Source organism: Drosophila biarmipes, chromosome 3L (genome assembly GCF_025231255.1).
Source record: "Drosophila biarmipes strain raj3 chromosome 3L, RU_DBia_V1.1, whole genome shotgun sequence".
In the NCBI taxonomy this organism is placed as follows: domain Eukaryota; kingdom Metazoa; phylum Arthropoda; class Insecta; order Diptera; family Drosophilidae; genus Drosophila; species Drosophila biarmipes.
Window position 1 is genome coordinate 18,755,349 of NC_066613.1, and position 21,102 is coordinate 18,776,450.

The following is a 21,102-nucleotide window of genomic DNA, read 5'->3' on the forward strand; positions in this document are numbered from 1 at the left end:
CCGCGCGGAGGCGACATTGAAACCACGCTTCGAAGGTCCCCCGCCCAGAGTAATCTTCGAGTAATGTAGGAAAAATGCTGTTTGTAGAATGGCGGAAGGGAACGAGGCGTATCATCCGCGGCCTGGGGTGGGGTAATCTCTAACGAAAATATTGACGGATTCTTCGGCAATCAAATAGTGCAGAGCAAATGGGTAAACACACACATGTGCCGATCGTCAGACCGCCAGATCTTCAGAGCTTTAACGATCAATGACCATTGTCAGGGCCCAGACATCGAACATCCGGCTCTGGGCTTCGAACACGTCTGAAGACGAAGGCGAAGCGAAGACTTGGCCCAAAATGTGTTAATGCGGCTCGCTTGCGTTCGATTGACCATCGAACTTCTTTTAGCCGGCCCGCTAATTTTTTGTATAAATAGTTAAAACGATTTCAACAGCAGCAGCAATACCCATCCGCATCTCCAAGCGGTTGAGCAGGTCAGAACCAGATCGCAGAGCAAGTGAAGCAAACGTGCAAGTTACAGGAAAGATGGTGAGTCCATGGGGCAGACAGCATATTGAAGACCGACTCCTAAAATAGTTCACCATTTTTAGGTGTTAAAAATTTAATTTAATTTAAAGTTTCACCATAAAAAAGATTACCAACTTGTATACCAAATGAAATTGATAAGATATACAATTTGTAAGAGTCATAATATATTATGAAATTTATCTAAAATGTTGTTAACAATTTTAAAGCGTTAGATAATTAATTCAATTTAAAGCTTGACTATCAAAAAATGTGTTTACCAACTAAAATCTATAAGATACATTTTTTACTATAAGCAAAATCGCTAAAAGATACTTCCCTAAAGACCTATATTTACTTTTTAATATTTATATTCATATTTCCAGCAAGGAACCCAAGTACTCTGCCTGCTGTTGGCTGCAGTGAGCCTGGCCAGCTGCCGTTCGGTGGTGCGCCGTGATGTCAGCCACCTGCCCCTGGAGTACCTGCCTCCAGTGGAGCTGCCACCTGTGCCCAGTCGCGACTACTTGCCGCCGGTGGAGCAGCACGCGGCCACATTGAACCATGTCCTCCAGCCGCCCCGTGACTACCTGCCTCCCCTGCCGCTGAACAACGAGTACTTGCCACCTGTGGAGGAACCGAAGGAGGAGCAGGAGGTGGCCACCACAACCGAGGTAATAATTGCAGAAGAAACCACCACAGTGGAGCCCACCACCGAGGCAGTTATCGTCACCACCGAGCAGCCGCAGGAAGTGGAGATAATCACGGAACCGCAGGAGGAGGTGGAGGTGAAGCATCTGGAGGAGGAGGAGCCCAAGGAGGAGAAGGAGGTGGAGTCGGCAGTGCTCCTGGACGATGGCTACCACTATCGCACGCCCTCTGTGGTGCCCGATCTGCTGCCCGTGAAGGAGTACCTGCCTCCTCTGGACGGCAATGCCGTCGTGGAGGAGCTGCCCAATGGCGAGGAGGACTCCTCCGCCCTTCTGGACGATGGCTACCACTATCGCTCTGTGAAGCGACTCCGCTTCTAGTCCTTACAAGGTTAATAGCTGCCCTATTTTATTTCACTACGAATTTCTGTTTCTGCTCTGTGCGACAATTGTTGTTTAATTTTACAAAATACATAGACAAATACTTTGCCCACATCGATGGTTTGACACGCAATGGGAAGTTGGTAGGGGAAAGCAACTAAAAGGTACTCAGTACTTTTATTTATAGACGTTGGCAAAAGGTTCGAAAACATGAAAAAGGTGCTTAAAATATAATAATGAAATAAAAGTGTGAGGACCTCCTTTTTTTGAGTGCTACATTTCACCTCAAACTGGTAATATATCTTTGGTCTATAATTAAAAAGAAAACATTTAATTAGATATCTATTACAACTATTGAATTTATTATAGACCTGCTCTCGCTCTACTGTCATCCCTTATCACGCATATACCCCTGTAATCCCAGCCATACCCCGTAGCAACACGATTGCTGCCGTGAACATTTCATTTATATTGATGACAGGAAATTAGAAAAATGTTTTCACAATGCGCACGGCACGAGAACTCTTCACCGCGAGATATTGTCGCAGTCCTGCGAGGTCCTTGCTGCGTGAGTCCTGCGGGCTGCCGCCTTCACCTTCACCTACAGCCCCTACCCCAACCCCCCTCTCAATTGATTTGCGGCCGCCTGTGGCCGGGTTTTATTGTTTTCTTTACGTGTCGGCACTCGGCATACATTTTCATTAACCAATCTGGAGAATGTTTCCCCCGAACTTGGAAGGCCTTCCTTCTGACAAACTCCCAAGCCAGTTCAATAATTCAACAAATTTCCAATTGGCCGTATAAATATTTGAAAACTTTTAAACGTTATTCCTGCTCGGCGGGGTGTTTGTCTTGGGCCTAAATACAAATGGAATTTTTATGTTTCCGGTGGTTTGCTGTTGTTGGCTTCGCCCATGAATAATTCAAAACGGGAAAACAGAAAAAATGCTTGCCTACTTTTGCGCGCAGTTCGAAAAAAAGAAAAGTGAAGCAACAAGTGGCTGGAAATTTGTGGATTCGGTTTTCCGCCTGCCATTCAAGAAATCAAATAAAAAATCCAAGCCAAAGAGCTTTAAGTGCATTGCACTCTGCCGAATTTTTTTTTTCCTTTCTTTCCTTTTTTTTTGATGGTCATAAACCTCAACAAATCGGAGCCAAAACAAACACCTGTAAACAGTGTCTGATTGAAAGAATCAACCGACTTTCGTCGAGTGTTGAAGGCGGGAAAAGCTTGTGGAAGAAGTGGGAAAAGCCTGCCGAAGCTTTGGCCATTCAACATTCGACGAAGCGACGACGAGGAAAATCGTATAAAAGTCGAGCGACCAGGAAAATTCAACTTAGTTGCGGGTTTATTGCTGCCGAGTGCGAACGGAACGGAAAAGCCGGAAAATGCGGCCGGGCTGAAGACAGTGCGAGCGAGTGAGATACAGATATTCGGGCGCGCAACAGTGAAAAGCGTTTGAAGGGCCATAGATACAAGATAATGCCCCATAGAGGAGTCGTCCGCCTCTCCGCCAGCCGATATGTGAAAATCGCCCACTGAGGCGAGAGTGAAAGTGTGTGAAAGGTGGGCAACGGGGCGCTGGAGTGATAATGGATAAAACAACTCTTGATAATAGCACAAGTTATCGGTTCTGTGAGACAAGTTTAAAATGATGGCACAGAACAGAGTTTAAAAAATATAACCATTTTTAAAACTGTCGGCATATGCTTTGGACTATAATAGTCTTCAACTCGGGAAATAACTACTTTGTTTTTAGTAATTGTGAAAAAGTTTAACTTTTAACTATACTTTTAAAAACGGGCTGCACAACTTAATAAACTAAAAAAAGGAAACAAATATATGTTTTTCCTCCTTTAAAAGTGGTCTTTAAAAATGTAAAAAAAAGAGTGAACAAATTTAAAACATATTTTAAGTTAATTCCATACCACCAATTACAAAATGTAATTCAGGGACAGAAAATCATCCATTTTTATTGCGCAATAAACCCAAATATTATGGCATATTAATTTGTAAACACCCAGAAAGCACACACAAATCTTGAAGATAAGCAAATAAAAATCACAGGGAAAACTCTTCGTAAGCTGCCCACAAATTAACTGCCACAAAACATTTGCAATTATAAATCAAAAGTGCCATAAACGGAAACCCACTGTGAATAAATATGAACTCGAGCAGCCCAAAACGACTTGAATAAATCAAAATTAAATATTAATTAGGGAGGCATTAAAATTGCTAAGAAAATTGAATAACCGAGATGACTGTAAACCAAATTGCCCTCTGAATGCCACCGAAAGAAAACCAATTTCACACACTTAATTTAACCACAAAACTCTTTGCGTTTCTCTGCCTTTCGCAATTAAAATGCAATTAATTTGGCAACAAATTTGCTGGCCAAAGAGTTAGGTCTTCGTCTCTGTGCGCCGTCCCTAGTTGGGAATTTTGAAATTTAATTTTCAATTGTCATTCCATTAATTCCATCCGATCGATTCAACAACTAGTTGACTTTGCCAGTCCATTGAATGGCCATCAGCACAAAAATGCATTTCCCCTGCGAAAGGGCTGCTGGTGTTGTTTGGTATTTGTTGCTCGGCTTTGTGGGCTCAGCACAGAAAAGTTTATTAATAAAACGTTTTGCCTAACAAAGCACAAAAATGATAAAATAAACGCAACCCAGACAGGCGGATTAGGGTGGTGCCACGGGGGAGGGGGCTTTGGGTGGTGCTAGTGGGTGGTTGGGTGCTGAATGTCATTGTTAAAGGTTTTTCATAGATTTGTTAGCTGGTTTATGGGTGGTACCTGCTCTGCATATAAACGGCTTAACTGCAATTGTGATCTAATAAAACTATGAACTTAAAAAAGTATAAAACTGTAGAACAACCTCTTTTATATAGTATATATATATAGAAATAATCTTCTTAAAAATAAATTTGGTCTACTAGAGTTTTTTTTAATTGATAATTGTTTAAGAATTTGTGTTCCTTTGACTGTATGTTAAAAATGAAAAATAACAATAGCATATAAAACGAACTCTTTCAAAAAGTTATAAAAAAATATTTTCCTTTTAAATCTGGAATAATCATAATAAGTTTTCGAATAGAAACCATTATTTCTCAAGCACTTAAATTTCCTTACCATCCTAAATACTTACATTTCTTCACTTAAATTGTGTAGCTCTTGTCGCAACATCTCCTTACCTTTAGACAGTATTATTTTAGTCGAAACAATTGCTTTCCCGCTGAGTACATCCCCTGTCGATCAGATTTCGCCATGTGTCAGCGGGCTCTTTGTGCCCGGGGCCGTGTGTTTGGCACGCTTTTTGTGTTTATTAATAACAAAGTAATCAGAAATTGTAATCTTCCCGCAAAGCGTATTACAGCAGTAATAACAATGGCAACATTGAACCGCCAGCCCATCAGCCCACCACAGCCCCTCCGCCCCGGTTCAATCGCAGCCCCACCCACGTTCTCATTCATTTGGCGATTTCAATGCGGGTTTATCTTTGCCGCTTGGCTGTCTTCACGGACTGCATCCTTGAATCCTTGAATCCCCGGATCCTGGCATCCTTGCTCCATTGTTGTTGCCGCCACCGAGCACGCTTCCGGCTCAAGTATCTCTGTTTTTGTTATGATTTCCCGACTATGCACTTGTTTTCATATACTTCTTTCCATAGATTTGCTGTTTACTTCTGTTTTTATTATTTTCTAATTTGACGCTTCATTTGTCCATGGGTGATTTCGCTTTATTTTGTTCTTTAACAGAAGGGTATTTTGTTATCAGCCAGGAGAATAGGGTAATATCTTTAAAGGAAATTTTGGGAGATTTTATTTAGAACTTAAAACACAATTTTTTTATATTTGACTACTGTTTTAATTATGGCTAGTAATGTATACTTTAAAATATTTTAATTTATAATATTTTATATTATATTCTTATAAAAAGACACCTTCAAATATAGTATATTTAATACATTTTACCATTTCTTGTTTCATTATCATTTTGGTATTTAAACTTCCCTACTTTATATTTATAAATTTTCTCAATTGTATTATTTTACCATTCATTTTTTCATAATGAATATGGTATTTTATCTTTTTTAGTTCTTATTTATGAGTTTAAAATTTGCTTATGAAATTTAAAAATATATTTTTTTTTATATCATTAATCTCGAAAGGGTATTTATGGTTTTGCTTGTAGAAAGTGTAATTTATTTCCCTTTTGTTTTCCCCACTTTTTTCTTTCCTGTTTTCTAATTTGACTTTTGCTGGGCGCTGATTTGCGCTTTGATTTTCGCTGACTGATTGGGATTTAGTTGAGTTGTCGGGGGCCGAAAGGTCCTGAGATGGATATCGGGGCTATCCTATTGACGACTCGATGGCGTGTCTTTATGCCTCTCAATCATTTCGCCTGGCTCCGATTCGTTATTTGTACACTTGCCTTTTTATGTAATTTCACCCATGTCAGTTGGCTTCTCCCACCTGCAATTTCTGTTTTGCCAATTTGCCTATTTCGTATGCAAATTGCCAGCCATTTGGTGTCAGTCTCAACACGAGGGCCCCCCTTTCCGCCCCCTTTCAAACGGTTCGAGCCACTGGGTCAAAGTAATAAAGCAAACAAATTAATTTGATTGTTTTCACTTGATTCGCGGCAATTTGGAATCTGGCTTCGGCAATTACTTCAGAACTTTGCTCAGCCTTTGCTCATTAGCAGCGATTTGCAAATCGAATTTTGGAATTTTATAAACATTTTTTATTTGCCCATAAGTCGAGGATGATCTATTTTATTCGGGCAATAGAAAGCTAATTGAAATATACCAGTTTTTTTATGGCTTAGAAACAATCTTTGGCTGTACCGTAGGTTGAATAGGCATAAAATGTTTATTTTATGTATTCCAAGAAATAATAAAGAGAAACAATAAGCATTGTTTTCAGAAATGTTAGGAGCATTGCAAGAGGATAATTTCTCCTAATCAAATAAAATAATAATTAATTTTCACATTCCGCATAGGCATTGCGTGGTTTGCAGAGGCGGGCGTATTTTATTATGGAATTTCGTTTTAAGGCTTGCATATGCATTGTGCATTAAATTCCTTGAGCTCAAGAATTTAATTTACATTTCAGTTCAAGGCCTTTGCAAGTTATTTTATTAGTAAAGGATTTCAGAAAAACATCTGAAATTTAATATAAACGACTACAATATTATTTACCTTTAATTTGTAATTTTTAAACATCATTTTTAAAAGCTGTTTTCCCATAAAAAGCATAATTCGAATTGTTTTATTACCAATTTTCTCTGGTGTTTTGATTACACGCCTTAAAGGCCCTTCTGCCCACAGCAAATACCAAAAAAAAGGTGAACTGTCAACCATAAAATCTCACATTATCAGAAAGAACAACAATCAGCGGGCAACTACAACAAATCAGTTTAATTTGAATTCCTTTTTTTCGCCGGCGCGTGTGTGTGAAAAGAGAGAAAGTTTTTACACAGTTCATTTCGCTGAGACCTTTTTCCAGCGCCCGCAATAAGCAAAAACAAAAACAGGATGAAAAGCGAATTATCGAAAGGAAGCGAGAAGGGAAAATTAAATTCGCAATAATTATTTCAAATATTTCTCCCTTAAACGGGCTTTTCACTTGGTATGCAGCCATCTCGGCGTTTAAAAAATGCGCACATTTTAAAGTTCAAAAGTTGGCAGCGGGCGAAACAAAGCGAAGTAAGAAAAAACAAACAGAGAGATGAAAAACCGAGAAAATTCCTCAGATGTTGTTCTTTAAGGCATACGAAATACTCAAATAAATTATCATCAGCCTAATCAACATCAGCGTTATTATCAGCAGGAGCAGGAGGAGTCAAACTTTTCATTTTCCACGCAAGGTATGTATAAAAATGGCAAATTGCAGGAAATAAATTCTGATTTCCGGCCCTTAATATGGCCGAAACATTACGTAGCCGACCGGTGGGCGGGTGACCTCGCGGTCCACTGGCTCCTTTGTGACTGGGCTCATTCATAAGCCGGTTGCCACTCTAAGCACTTAATTATTTAATTATGTTGAACGTCACAGGGCCGTGTGTGTGCCCTGTCCGTCGTAATATAAGGGAAAGATTTCCCTTCCCGAACCAAGCTGTATGCCATGCCAAAGAGCTTTTCCCCATTCAACTTCTGTTTCGGTTAGTTTCACTACATGCTCTGGCCCTCGCCGAGCAGCGCTGGCTTTGGTTTGTTTCCATTTCCGTTGCACGGGGCGTATGCGTAATATGAATATTTTTGTAAATTATTAAGTATACGTAATGAGATAGTAAATTTGCCCCCCGACCGCAGGCAGGCAGTGCGGTTTAGTGTCAGCAATGAAAATTGCATGTGTTTCCCCGGTGAGTCTCGGTGGGCTTGTGTGTGAGCCAGTAATTAGTTAAACACAAAAGTTTATGCCCCATCAGAGGTTGCGGAGTTGCGCACTTCCTGTGACCCCCTGCAGCTTCCTTCCTCCCGCTGTAAGACCTCTTGTCTCGTAGGCTCGTCCTGGTCTTAGTGGGGATTTATGCTGGCTCATCTGACTCTAGATATGCTCGTTGGCAGCCAGGTGGACCAAGTTCTGCCCTTACTTTGAGCAACTAAATGTCCTGGTGCTGCCAAACTTTTTCCTTTGGCGAAAGTGGCACAAACTTTATGGATTACAAAGAATTTATAATTGAGGCGAAGTGTGATGCGAAAACGTTTGGGGAAATCGATGGCTCAACGCAAATTAAAATTTTATTTTGGGGACTCAAAATGTACAGCCAAAGTTTTAAGTTATTTGGGCTTAAAGAGACTTTATTACTGAAAGATAAGAATTCAATTATTTTCTTTTACCTCGGCATGCCCCCACCTGACTGGCATTTAATGCCATATCGAATGGTATTCCATCTAATCTATGCCTAATTTGTGTGAACACATTACTAATTAGCTTGAATGTCATTAGCCCAACGCTTTGAGCACATTTACTCGTGTGTAATTCATTAGATTTCCATCTCCAAATGTGTAGATACTCTGCCCCAGGGCACTTCCACAAAATTTTTAATCATCTGTACATTTTCTTAAGCTGACAAAGAAATTCCAATTTTTAAATTTATTATTCTCAATAGTCAACATATTTTAGAATTTGTAAGATGATTTTAGAGTAATATTTTACTATTTAAATAGCAAGCAATTGTGGAAAGCCCATTTCAATTTAGACTCATCTTAGGGTATTTATAAATTTTCCAGTTCTCTTAGCTTATTAACCCACTGCAAATGTGGCCAAAAATAGAGCTGCTTTGGCCATCTTTAATTAGTCATTGAATATTCGTCGGACATGTACACTTCTATTCCTTGAAAGCCAAATCCAATCGGCTGTTGAGCGTGTTAATTTATTCATAGAATTATTTTTTCAGCTTTCTTCCTTACTGACCTACGACCAGAGGAATGTCTTACCCTTTTCCCCCGAAATCTGCCTGATTAGTAGGGGGAAAATCCTCTTTTGTTTGCAGTCCACGCACGAATGCGATGGCAACTTCAAGGCGAGTCCCCAAATACCCCCATCCCAATCCCCAATCTCCGATGCCCTGTTCCCAATCCCCAGCCTAGGCGGCTGAGCTCCCGGTTCAATATGTTTTCCATTCGCCTGATGCCTTCTTTCTTTCTAATCCGAAAGTGCGGACCATCTGCTTCTGCCTTAATTCCCCGGGCAGCCTTTGACACACGAGATGGAAACTGTGAGGGGCCTTGAACTTGCCACGTTTCGTTGCCGAGATACAAATGTGTAATGCTGAATTCAAGTTCAACTCAATTACCCACCGAAATAGAAAATAGAAGGCAGCAAGTACAGAATTCAAGTTCAACTCAATTACTTGACTTTCGTGATGACTAGGCCTTTTATTTGCCTGTCGAGAGACACTTTCCCCTTCCGGGTGGAAGGCGCCAGCTGACTCCATAGAAATGGTTTAGCTGCCGCCTTTCCGGTTGCCAAATGAAACACAGAATGAAAAGAACAATGAACCGAACACGATTTTCTGTTTACTCAGCTCTTGTCCATGAAAATGCACACAATATTTTCGATATAAACACACAACTGCAGCCAGATACGCAAGAATGTGTACTTATGTCGGCCATATAAACAATCATAAACTTCGTGATTTATGCGCCATTCGAGAGCATCGAGATGCAATCGCACGGAATTGGAATCGCAAATTTTCGACTCTATTCAAAATGCAGTTTACTTTTTACTTGGTGTGTGGGCCAGTTTAGCGGGCTGGAAAATGAATGAAAACGAATGGCGAAAATGAATTCGTTGGGAAATTCCCGAAAGCATGGTAAATTCAATTATTTAAAAGGGGAAAGTCAGCTAAGTTTAAGGTTAAATAACAAAACTGACTAGGTGCTTTTGATTAAGATAAATAAATAAACAAAAGCTGCAAAGACTACAGCAAGCTTCAATCAATTTAAATGACTTTCTTCGATTGTCAAAACTAATCTGCCAACATTGTAGTTATATTTCATTAAATGTAATGTTTTATAAATCATATTTTGTTTTTTTTTATTCAAAAATATATTTTTCTATTTTTCCAGAAGTTTAAAATTATAAAACCAATATTTAAAAAAATACAACTATTAGATATGTCACATAGGTAAAAAAAACATATTAAGTTCAAGGATTTCATATTTGTTATAAATAATTTTCTCTATGCTTTCCATCCATTGAGCTTTTTATTTACTTTCCATGAATATGAATTACAGATAATTATATTATTTTATACCCTAAATTTAAGATGAAATGATTGTTTTCGATAATTTAAAATACTAGCTGTCCATGTTACTAACATTAAAACTATTTTTTTTAACCCTGACTTTAATATTTTTAAATAAATCACTGAAATAGAATATTTTGTTTGCTTATTTAGTAATTCAATATGCAGATATCCACCTCATCGATATCATTTGTATGGCCTCAGTAAATTTTTATTATAGCATTTGGGAAGCCCCCATTGGCACCTTTTGATTTAATGAACCGGTGAGCAATCAATGCCTCGGGCAGTCCTTGGACGGTGCCGTAGGCCGAGTCATCGAAGGCGAAGGTTTCCGGCTCCTGGCCGCCTGCCAAATCGGCACTTGACATTGCCCACTGGCTCGGGGTTCGGAGGTCCTCGGAGTGTTCTCATCGCCGGGTGACCCGGGGAAGGGCTATAACCCGCCTGCTGCATAACTTTAATGAAATTGCAACCGGCTAAGAAGACAATAAACCGCCAGGACATGGGCGGGCCTATGGGGCCGCTTGTGAACCGCAAACTAAGTATGCAAAAGGGCAGGGAAACAGTGGCAACTGAGGGCTAAAGTCACCGGGCCAGGAATTGGCCGGGAACTGTGAGCTCTGGGCCACATGAGCACATGGCTCTGGGCGCCACGCATAAAGGATAACGGATAATGGACTTAAAATAAACAAAGCAACGGCAGGCAGAAGAGCGGGTCGAAAGAAAGGTGGACGAACAAAACACGGCAAAACAGAAAATGCCTAGGAAGGATGGAAAACCGGGCCGGGGAAACTGTTTTGCTTTGTTGCCAATGTACCCAGTGATCGGGAAAATATGGGAGTGGCTGCATTTTAAGGGTTTTATTTTGACGTCCCTCCGTTTGTTGTCAAGAGTTTTTTACAAGTGCCTTAGAATGGATGAGGGGTAGGATCAAAACGTGCTAGCTCTTGAAATAAATATGCAAGATACAAATAATAAATACTCGTACATTAAATCTTGGAGATACATAATATTTAAAAGTGTAGAATATTAAAAAATATTATTTTTATAAATATGTGCCAACTGAATTATAGAACCAAAGACTTAGGAATCAGGCAATATATTAAATCTTGACTATATTAAACGGTTAAAAATGATATTGAATATTTATTTTTATAAAAAATTAACAGTGAAATTTCATAAAAAGAGTAAGGAATTAGACTTCATATCTATCATATCTTTGCTAAGAATTGTTCCTCCCTTCCTATAAATGCTGCAGTTCTGCTCATCACATTTGAGACACTGACTCTACTAATGCCGGATCCGTAGAGCATACCCTTCCTATAAACGATTTCCAATTGATGGGTACCTCCCCGTTGATCAGTCCCCCTTTGTATCGACGTTCCTCTTCACTGCTCAATGCACATCATCAACAATGAGGGGACCGAGGCTGTAAACCGAGACAAAGCGATGGGGTGGTGAGATACCATCAGGATCCAGGTGGGATGTCGCATTCGTTCGCTTGGTTTGCCTAACTTGGATCATGTCACAAATTAGTAAGTCATTTTGCCATCTTGTTTACCCATTTAGCTGCTGGAAATCATTTTCCGCTCAGCCAGCTGCTGCTGTTGGCAGTGAACTTTCCCATTTCCCCTTTCCCACTTCCCCTGGGCCGCCTTTTTTGGACCTGGTCCAATGGCTTTCGGTTCGGGCTTTATTGCGATGCTCTTGACCGGTTTTATTGCCCTCAATATTTCTTGCATTTTCTGGCCACAACTCATTCAGCAAATATGTGGGTTCTGTCTGGCATTTGACTTTTGCCTTGGCGCTCGGCTTCGGCTTTTGGCTCGGAGTTTGTTTTAACAAATTTATAAGCTAAACAAATTTATGCTCGTGGCTCCGGGTTCCCCACTAGCTGTATTAATTATGAATGTTATTCTAGACCATTCTACGCCAACCGCACATATTCATGTTTTCGGGTTTCGCGGGGGGAAAATTCCCTTTCCATAAAATTAATTCGATTGCTCTTGCGAGAATTTTAATTGATGGGATGCCAGACCTTGGGCGAAAATTCAAAAGAAATCCAAATAAATGCTTGGTTGAGTAATTTAAGATTAAACAAAATTTGAGGGCGAATATTAATCAGTCTTGGGAGAAGGCATTACAGCAGGGATTACAAAATAACCCTGATGGGGTTTTCAAATTATTTTCAATCGATAAAATCAGCTATAAATTAGCTTCTTATAAATTTAAGTACTACGTTATTTATTTTTTTTAATTACTAACTTCCGTTTCAAAAACAAAATTTAGGCCTTGTTTTTGTTAGCCAACTAAAGTAGCCTTCGAGTTCACTTCTTGATTAGTCAAAGCTACGTTCCCTGTGAGTTCCAATTTCCGATGGCACACGCATTTCCAACCTTTCGGCTAATGAATTCGTTTGGCAATGCAAATTTCCTACCGAAAAACACCTCAACGCGTCAAATGAAATGCAAACATTATACAAAACGCCCAAAGATGACGACGCGTAAACAAAAAAGCAGCCAAACCAAAAAATCAGGAACAAAAACAAACAGCAGGCAGCACATGGCAGCATAAACATTTGGAGTAGTCTAAAACAAGAGCGTTCACTGCCAAAAAATAAGGATAAATGTTTAGTTTTTATTAACTTTGCAATTTAAATCAAAACATTATTTTCATACAATGCCTATAAATTTGTAAATGTAATTAGGATCTTGAAAAGCTGAAAAAAGATAAGATAGATTTATTATAATATTCATTGGTAGTACAAACTATTTATTATTACTTAACATGGTAAAACATAAAAATATTTATTTTAAATAATTAATGCACAAGTCAATTAATGGGTACTAAAATTTTAATTAAAAAAAAGATTTACTTATTTTTCTCTTCATTTTATTTTGGGATTACGTACCCTAAATTAAATACTTTCCGCCATTTTCTTTTCTATAGTATCAGGAGTATTTCTCTCAGTGTCCTGGTGGCGTGTGCTTCTGAGTGTGTGGGTAAGTGTTGCTCGCACGTGTGTTAGTGCGTGAATGCTGGCTTCGCTAACTATATTTAGAGAGAACTTACCCAGAGGCAGAAACATAGGTGGTTAATTGGAGGGGGTAGGGGTGGCGATGGTGCTATGGGGGTGTCTGAAAGGGGGAGGGTCAGGGCGTATGCCAAATGCCAGCAGCTGTTCCGTTGCCCGGTTAATGAATGAATATGCATGAGGAGGTCTGAAAGGGAGGGGACCTACAAGCTCCCACGCAAACTTCCGGTTTTATTTGGTACCACCATACCTTTTTTGGTGATATGTGGTTTATCTAAAAACATATCATAGCGGATCATATCATTACATATCTCAGATAACATATCATTGTTTACCTAGTAACCACATTTATATTACCTTGGTTTTTTGCGTTTAATATATTTTGTTTTTAAGAAACTTGGGATATATTTTCAAATATGTTGCATAAATAAAAACTCTATGTTTTAATAGATATACCAATTATTTTTAAGAGCTATCACAAAGTTAGGAACCCACCTTTAGGAGCCCGCCACATAGTAATCCCCTTTTTTCCCATTTACCCATGTCGCGCTTTTGGAGAGGGTGTGGGCGAGAGAATGCCCTCATTAATTTGCTTCGCTTATCAAATTGCTTTTGTTTTTATTAATTTTTGCTTGGCTCGCAGCGGACACAAAAGTTTATCCTCGTTTTGTTGTTACCGTGCTCTCTGGTTTTTGTTGCTGGCACAATATTTGCCAGACCATTAGCGCCATTAACATAATGAATTGCCATTGGACTGCGGCATCGATAGAATCGAATCGAATCGAGTAAAAGCGAGGCGATATGCCATTATTTCCCGCATGTTGGAAGTGTTTGCAAGCCATTTACCTGGCAAGGTGTGCAAATATTTCCGGGGTGTGAAGAGCAGGGTGCTGACATTGATTTAGTGGGAGTTTTCACAGCTCTTTTCTAACACTAGAAATTCAATTCAATTATAAAAGAGGTATAAAAGGGAGTAGTTGGCTTGTGGAACAGATGAAGAAGTAAAGATAAGAAACTTAAAAACTCTTTTTATACCACATATTTGGTAGAACATCTCTATCTCACAATGATGGTTAATGATTTCCCAACTGTGCGCAATGACAACCCATTTCTCCTTTGCGACTGCCTGTGATTAATCATCTGATTTAGCATCCGAATATTATAATTTTTGATTGATTACGCACTCTGCTGTTGCCTATTATGGCCAAAGCACCCAACAGTTCAAGCCAATTAAATCCGTTTGTAGCCAGCTCCCTGTCATCGGGCTCGGCGCCCTCAACTTCGATTTGGAAAAGTCCAAATTGGGGTCGTAGGAAAAGCAAAATAGCTTGGGACTTAAGCCGTCGAATGAATGATTCCTGAAGGCAGCCATAAGTGTCGAATGACAGACGATGACGACATTTATGAGCTTTCCTTAAAGAGACTTTTCAATTGCCTGGGCAACGTCTCCGGGGATTTTCCCGCCGCTTTTCCTCCCCCCGAAGTTCCGTTTTCCTTTGCCTATTTTGCATATGAGCGGGAAGTTGGGAAAACTTGTGATGTTTTTTTGGTGCGAAAGTAAACTTTGGTGACTTCTTGTAGAATTCATAAAGTTGTCTTTTCAGTTTTAGTATTTAGAAAAGTTTTCTAATTGCTGCCAGCTTTGTGGACTTTTCCTTGGCCGTATTTTTCGGGGAATATTGGAAATTGGTTACCCAATTTTATTGATCCCTGAATTTGAATTTGATATACGAACTTTGCAAAATCTCTGAGAGCTGTTGATTAGGTGTTAGCTGTGGTGCTACTTGAAAAATATAAATATTATTCTTTAAACGAACTATGAAATATGCTATGAGCTTCGGATTTTTCCCCAGCCCCATTTTTCCCCTCGACGGGTGGCTGAAGTGTTTAACTAAATTCTGAATGGCAAATTGCGTGAACTGATTCATGATTCCGAGGAATTTCTTAAGTGAATTTCGTTGAATTGTTTGTTTTGTTACTCGATATGCTCGTTCTTCTGCGAGAACTCTTTGCTACTTTTTTTAATATTTATTTTTTCCATTACACTTTCTTGAAATTTTCCGCGTATATTTTTTTGGCAACAGCAAAACAATTTGTTTATAGCACGCGGAGCGCTGTGTTTTTGACATATTTATGCCGTTGGCCAGGCACTTGTGCTCGGCCCTCTTCCCTTTCCCAACTTTCTCCCCTTTCCCCCGGCCACGTGCCCTCTGTCCCGCATTGGCAAAGTTTTCAACGCCGCCTCTGGCTAAAAAACAAAAGCCGACAAAAGGCAAAAGACGGTGATGATGAAGACGAGACGCCGAAGAGCCAAGAAACCGGCGAGGAGCGAACGACCTGGCTTTAAGACTTTCCACAATGGAAGTTTTTCCCCCGACTTGCGGCTTTCTTTCCTTTCATTTCCGCTTTTCCAGCCCCCTTTCGCACCCCGGCCATGTTTTGCTGTTGTCTGTGGCACAGTTTTGTTGGCAATGCTAATGAAATCGGGCAGTTTGACTATATTGGGAGGGCATATTGTCCTACATTTTAATTATAATATATTTTTGAACATTAATGACATATATAGGGCAAGTCTTACAAATGAATATTGATATTAATATATAATAATTTTAAACAATTAATATTATGATTATATAATATATAAATAAATCGAAAGTTTAATATATGTACCTGATAGCCGAACATTTTTTGCTAAAATTAATATAATTTGTATCTAAATTACGTCCTTGTAATTAGATTTTCCTTATCATAAATTTAAAAAGTACTTTCTCCGTTTGTTTTTCCAAAGGCTTCTGCTGGTTGAATCTCATATCTTTCCATAATAGAATCCATATTTTCAGCGCGCCATAAATGCAAGATAATCGCAGCCTTCATTCTTCCAGTTCATTTGCAGTATTTCTCAGATAATCTCTGGCACTTTATGACTTTAAAAGGGTATTAAAACTTCGCTCGATCGCTGATAAATTTCTTTGTACTTTCTGCTTCCGACTTTTTTGTTTCAATCGAAAATTTAACAAACAATCTGAAGTTGTGCTCGTTGTGGGCCTATCTCCCCGTCTCTTTCTGCTCGCATCTTGCCGTCTCTTTCGCTGCCTCTGTTGTGATAGGACCTCGCGTGTCTGGCGAGCATTTCGTGAGACTTAAGTGGGCCGGCACCCAAAAACAAAAAACCAAAATGCCTTAAAAACCTTAAAAACCCATATATATATATAGGTATATATCTGAAGGAAAGTGGGTGGTTGGGGGCAATCCGAAAAGTAGATAGGATATATTTATTGGCGATGCTTTTTTCTGCGAGGGCGGCAGTTTCTGTTTGAGTTGCTTTGTTTTGGGGTTTGCCTGGCTGCCTTCGCCTGTGCAAAATCGAATTTATTGTGTTAATGCCATTTTCTGTCGCTGTCGAGCGCAAAAATTGGCAATTTGTTTAGAAATTAGCGCACTGCCTGCCGTTCTTTGTGCCTCTTATAGCATGTAAAATGAAAATCAATTTCCCCTTTCCCATCTCTTGTATTTCTTGTATTTCAGCCCCTTCTTGAGTTGCCGAAATGAGCGCAGCGTCGGGAGCGGGACCAGGTGGTCCGGGCGGAGTGGGCGGCGGCGCCACCCACATCTTTCGCTCGCTGTCGTCGGAGAGCCAGAAGCGGGAGTGGTCCAAGAGGCTCTCCCTCCGGGGAATGCGTCACGGAGGTCCTGGCGGCACTGGAACAGGAGCGGCAGCCTCGAGCCTGGCCAGCAGCAAGGAGGTGAGCTAATTGACCTCAGCGCTCTCAATCTCGAAGTCATTGCGCAAGGAGCTCACTGGGGAAAAGGGCAGGGAATCAGATACAGATACATTTACGCACTTTACCTAATTTTATATTTCATTGAATATATATATTATTTTTATAAATCTTACACACATTTAAACATATTTATGCCATATATCTAAAATCATTTTTTTACAGAAAATTAAATTTTATTTTATTTTATTCATGATTCCAAAATGAAATATGCATCCTCTTTTACATGATTTCTTTGTTATGATTCTTTGATTCTAACTAATTATTAAATTGATTCCATTAAATGTTTGGCTTACAGTTAGGTAGTAATAAATAAAAGTAACAAATTGAATTTTTCATCGTATCTATGTATATTTTGTTACCTAATTTGTAGTATTTGTCAATTTAGGGCTGTAACTTAAATGTGTTTATGTTATTATTTTACTTTCTTGTATTTTGCAAGGTCAGTCTTGATTTTATTTGCCCTAGTCGTCAGTGTACCTCTCACTTTCCCCATGTTTTTTCCCCAGGAGAGCAAACACAGAAAGTTCTTCAGCCGCTCGGCCTCGCTGCGCCAGGCGGGGAGTGGAGCAGGTGGCAGCCAGCAGAGCTCCATGGAGCTGCATGTGCCCGGCCAGGAGGGGAAGGGCGGAGCGGGAGGAGGAGCCTCCTCCGGGGCGGGCTCACCGCAGACCCAGACGCAGCCGTCGACGCCGAAGAAGTCCAACTGGGAGGTGATCGAACATTTCAATACGAGTGCCAAGGGAGGCAAGGCCATGGTTAGCAGCAGTTTGATTGCGGTAAGTACGAGGGGATTCTGGCATCAATTAATTTGCCCGCCTAATGGATGGCAGGCCCCCTCTAGGCGCTCCGCTCCACCTGTTCGGGGATTTAAATATTTAATTTGATTGTCCCGCCAATAAGCTGGGCCGAGCTAAATTTAAAACCGATTTCGTTGAGGGCTGAGGTGGCTAATGGGAGGAGTGGGCCTAAGCATGCGCCCAAACAATCGGCACAAGCGAGCCGTCTGCATGTCAGCAAATTCTGCTTTTAATTAAATTTATTGTTTTATCCCAATCGATGCCCAAATAGGGCTTGAAGTGGAAACCCTGCGGCTAATTAAAAAGCCTTCAAACTTAAAGTTGACTTGGTTTTGATTTAAATACATTTTTTATTTCTTGTTTGTCTTAGTAAAAGAAACATAAATTTATTGTTAATTTAGCTGCAAAGTAGAACAATTTGTGTAACGTACTTCTCAGTTTCTAACTTTAGAAGTCTTATAAATTAAAAAATATTATACAAAACATATAGATTTCAATAAGCACATTATATGTTACGCACCCAGCTACTTTTTAGTTTATAGCTTCAACTCTAAAAAGAAAAAATACAAGACTTTATAGTTAGGTATTCGTTTATAGGATGCAATACAAGATTCAGGGAACGCACATTTTAAACGATTTCTACAACAGTTTGTTACCCTTGCATCTGTTTTGCAATGATAACTTTTCCTGGAAATCCTAATGATAGTAAGCTGTTACTATCGAACAAGCTTTTAGCTGCCTCCTTTATACGCATCCTTTTTTCGCAATTTTGTTTTTTATATACATACGTTACTCTCTGTAAACGTGTTTTAATGCCAACTAACAAGCCATGTCCTGGAAAACGCACTACCACAAGCACACACACTCACACGCAGGCGGGCGGCACCCACACTTGCATGGCTAAGCTGGCATGCACAGGGGGCCACTTAGCAACTGCATACGTGTGTGTGAGCGGGTATTTCTATTTGCGTTTGTTGTCAAGAGTCAATTGACAAAGTTTAGCAAATTGAAAAGGCAAAAAAAGGCGAGAGAAGTGGGAAAAAACATTTCTGGCATTCAAATGGGCGGCAATTTGCTTAAAAATGCCGCGGGGATCCAAAAACACACTTGCACTCTGTGTGTGTGTGCGGCTGCTCGACTGTGTGCGTGAGTGGGAAACGTTTAGTTCCATTGTGTGCGGGTCCACAAAAAATCATAGCATACTTACATGAGCCAAATGATTTTTTTATGTAAGTAAAATAAGGCAAGCATATAAGGGAGTATTTATATAACCATTTACCCACACACATATGGCACTTAATTATAGTATTTTTATTAAAGTGCATAGTTAAGCAACTGATATATGTAGGTACATTATTTAAGTCATTAGGCATTTTGCTTGATATTACTATGGCATTTATATGATTGAAATAAAGTTTAACTCCAATTAAACCTGATAATTATATTATAAGCAAATTGAACGAATTGGTATTTTACTTGTTTATGAAATTACACTTTATTACAAGCAAATTTTTGCTATATGTGTAGTGAAACCCCATTTAAAAGTTGTTTATTAATGATTTCCTTATTGTTACTTTGGCATATAAAAACATATTCAGTTGATTGAAATGAAATTAAACACTAATTAAAACAGATTATTCATAAACATATTTATATTTTACAAAAACTAGATTTCAATCTGACACATTAACCGCTTATTAAATTGGCATTGGTTTGATTACTTTCACTATAAAAATAATTTTTAGACATGTTTCCAATAAAACCCATTTTAAAGTGGTTTATTTGAACTATAAATAAATGTGCTATTTAATTTAGCTCATGACTGCGATCTAATCGAAATGCCAAGATGAGATTACATACCCTGCTGCTCTAATTATACCATTATTACGAATTTTACCCCTACAGGCTGGCATTACGCGGTGCAACATCGACGAATCCATGGACTCCACCAACTCCAGCTCCACCTGCCACAGTCCCATGATCTATCAACGTGACGAGACGCAGCTGCTGCAGCCAGGTAAGAAGAATGGAAAAATGTGGCAGAAATCTTGGGTAATGGGAAATCGTTTACCAGGCACATAACAGGGGCTACTGAGGGTCAATAAAAATACCAGCATGCCTCCTTGGCCTCCTGCCTTGTGGGCACAACCCCAACCACACCGCTCAAAATGTCACAAGTTGATTGTCATTGTCATATTGAATTTGACGAGGCTATTTCGCAGTCTCGTCTCTTTTTCCTCGTTTCCTCTCGTTTCTCGTCTCACGTTTCCTCGTCATTGGCATTTCACTCACATATCGCCTTTTTTCCCCCTTCAAGGTTGCCCTGGCTGCCCAGTTCCTATATCATCGCCCCAGCTTCCCTTTTCACCCCCACATCTCCCAGATTTATTTTAGTTTGTGTTTCCTCTGAAAGAATCGAGCCAGCCTTTGGGTTTTCTTGGCTTCGATAGGCATCTGTGTGCCGAGAAAGCTGCGTAGAGTTCTATGGAAATTTACATAATCACGTTTGGCATTTATTTATTGATGCATGAAAAAACATACTCCGAGATCCATTCCACTCCCTGGCTCCCCTACGAGCTTGTGGTTCCCTTTTTTGCATTGCGGTCAGAACACGGGACAGTTGAATGATTTTAATATGCCGATTTGGCTGACATTCTCCATTTTACAATAAAATATTTTATGGCTTTGTGTGCTGCATGTGAAATCAAGGTTTCCATTCTCGGGCTGGCGAATGTCAGAGGCATTGACGACGATGTGTCGCACACAAGGGCTGGCAAATCGAAAATGTATATAACACGTTAAGCGAACGAATTGTACTCGAATTGTCACAATGGCCCCAGAAATATGATTATGTCAGTGGAGAGCGGTCGCAACTGTCTTGGGTTTTGTAGTCCAAAAGATATACACGATGTGTTCATCATGCTCTAAGAAACCAAGTGGTTCAGGGGTTATCAAATGAAATAGATTTTGAATGGAAGAGAATACATTTCTTTTTGATTATTAAAATAATTCAGCGACATTGGTCAAAGCTAAGCGCGTTAACTGTATTTCAGCCTAACAATGAAATTCACTAAGAGATTTATACATTTGTCAAAAAATTATTAGTTTATTTTCCATGGAATAATAAAAAAAACGTTTATTTATATGTGTTGATCTATTTTTTTACAATTTCCCATTATGTAGATAGGT

General features: G+C 39.5%; 2 protein-coding genes across 4 annotated transcripts in view; both read left to right on the forward strand.

Moving 5' to 3' along the window:
- The first annotated feature begins 455 nt into the window (after window positions 1-455).
- LOC108034651 (uncharacterized) lies at window positions 456-1,651 on the forward strand. Its single transcript, XM_017109590.3, has 2 exons — window positions 456-532; window positions 895-1,651. The coding sequence occupies exons 1-2, from the start codon at window positions 530-532 to the stop codon at window positions 1,537-1,539; spliced, it is 648 nt and encodes a 215-aa protein (XP_016965079.1). The 5' UTR covers window positions 456-529; the 3' UTR covers window positions 1,540-1,651.
- Window positions 1,652-2,929: 1,278 nt separating this feature from the next.
- LOC108034864 (adenylate cyclase type 5) overlaps window positions 2,930-21,102 on the forward strand; it is a 43,576-nt gene continuing 25,403 nt past the window's right edge. Inside the window, exons 1-6 of one of the 3 annotated variants that reach the window (XM_050886733.1) lie at window positions 2,930-3,106; window positions 7,185-7,253; window positions 7,316-7,414; window positions 16,860-17,077; window positions 17,623-17,892; window positions 19,819-19,930. In XM_050886733.1, coding sequence (XP_050742690.1) covers window positions 16,880-17,077; window positions 17,623-17,892; window positions 19,819-19,930 — 580 coding nt within the window. In that variant the 5' untranslated portion in view covers window positions 2,930-3,106; window positions 7,185-7,253; window positions 7,316-7,414; window positions 16,860-16,879. Of the gene's footprint in view, window positions 3,107-7,184; window positions 7,415-16,859; window positions 17,078-17,622; window positions 17,893-19,818; window positions 19,931-21,102 lie in introns of all 3 variants that reach the window. The other 2 variants (XM_017110043.3, XM_017110041.3) reach the window with 2 other exon arrangements.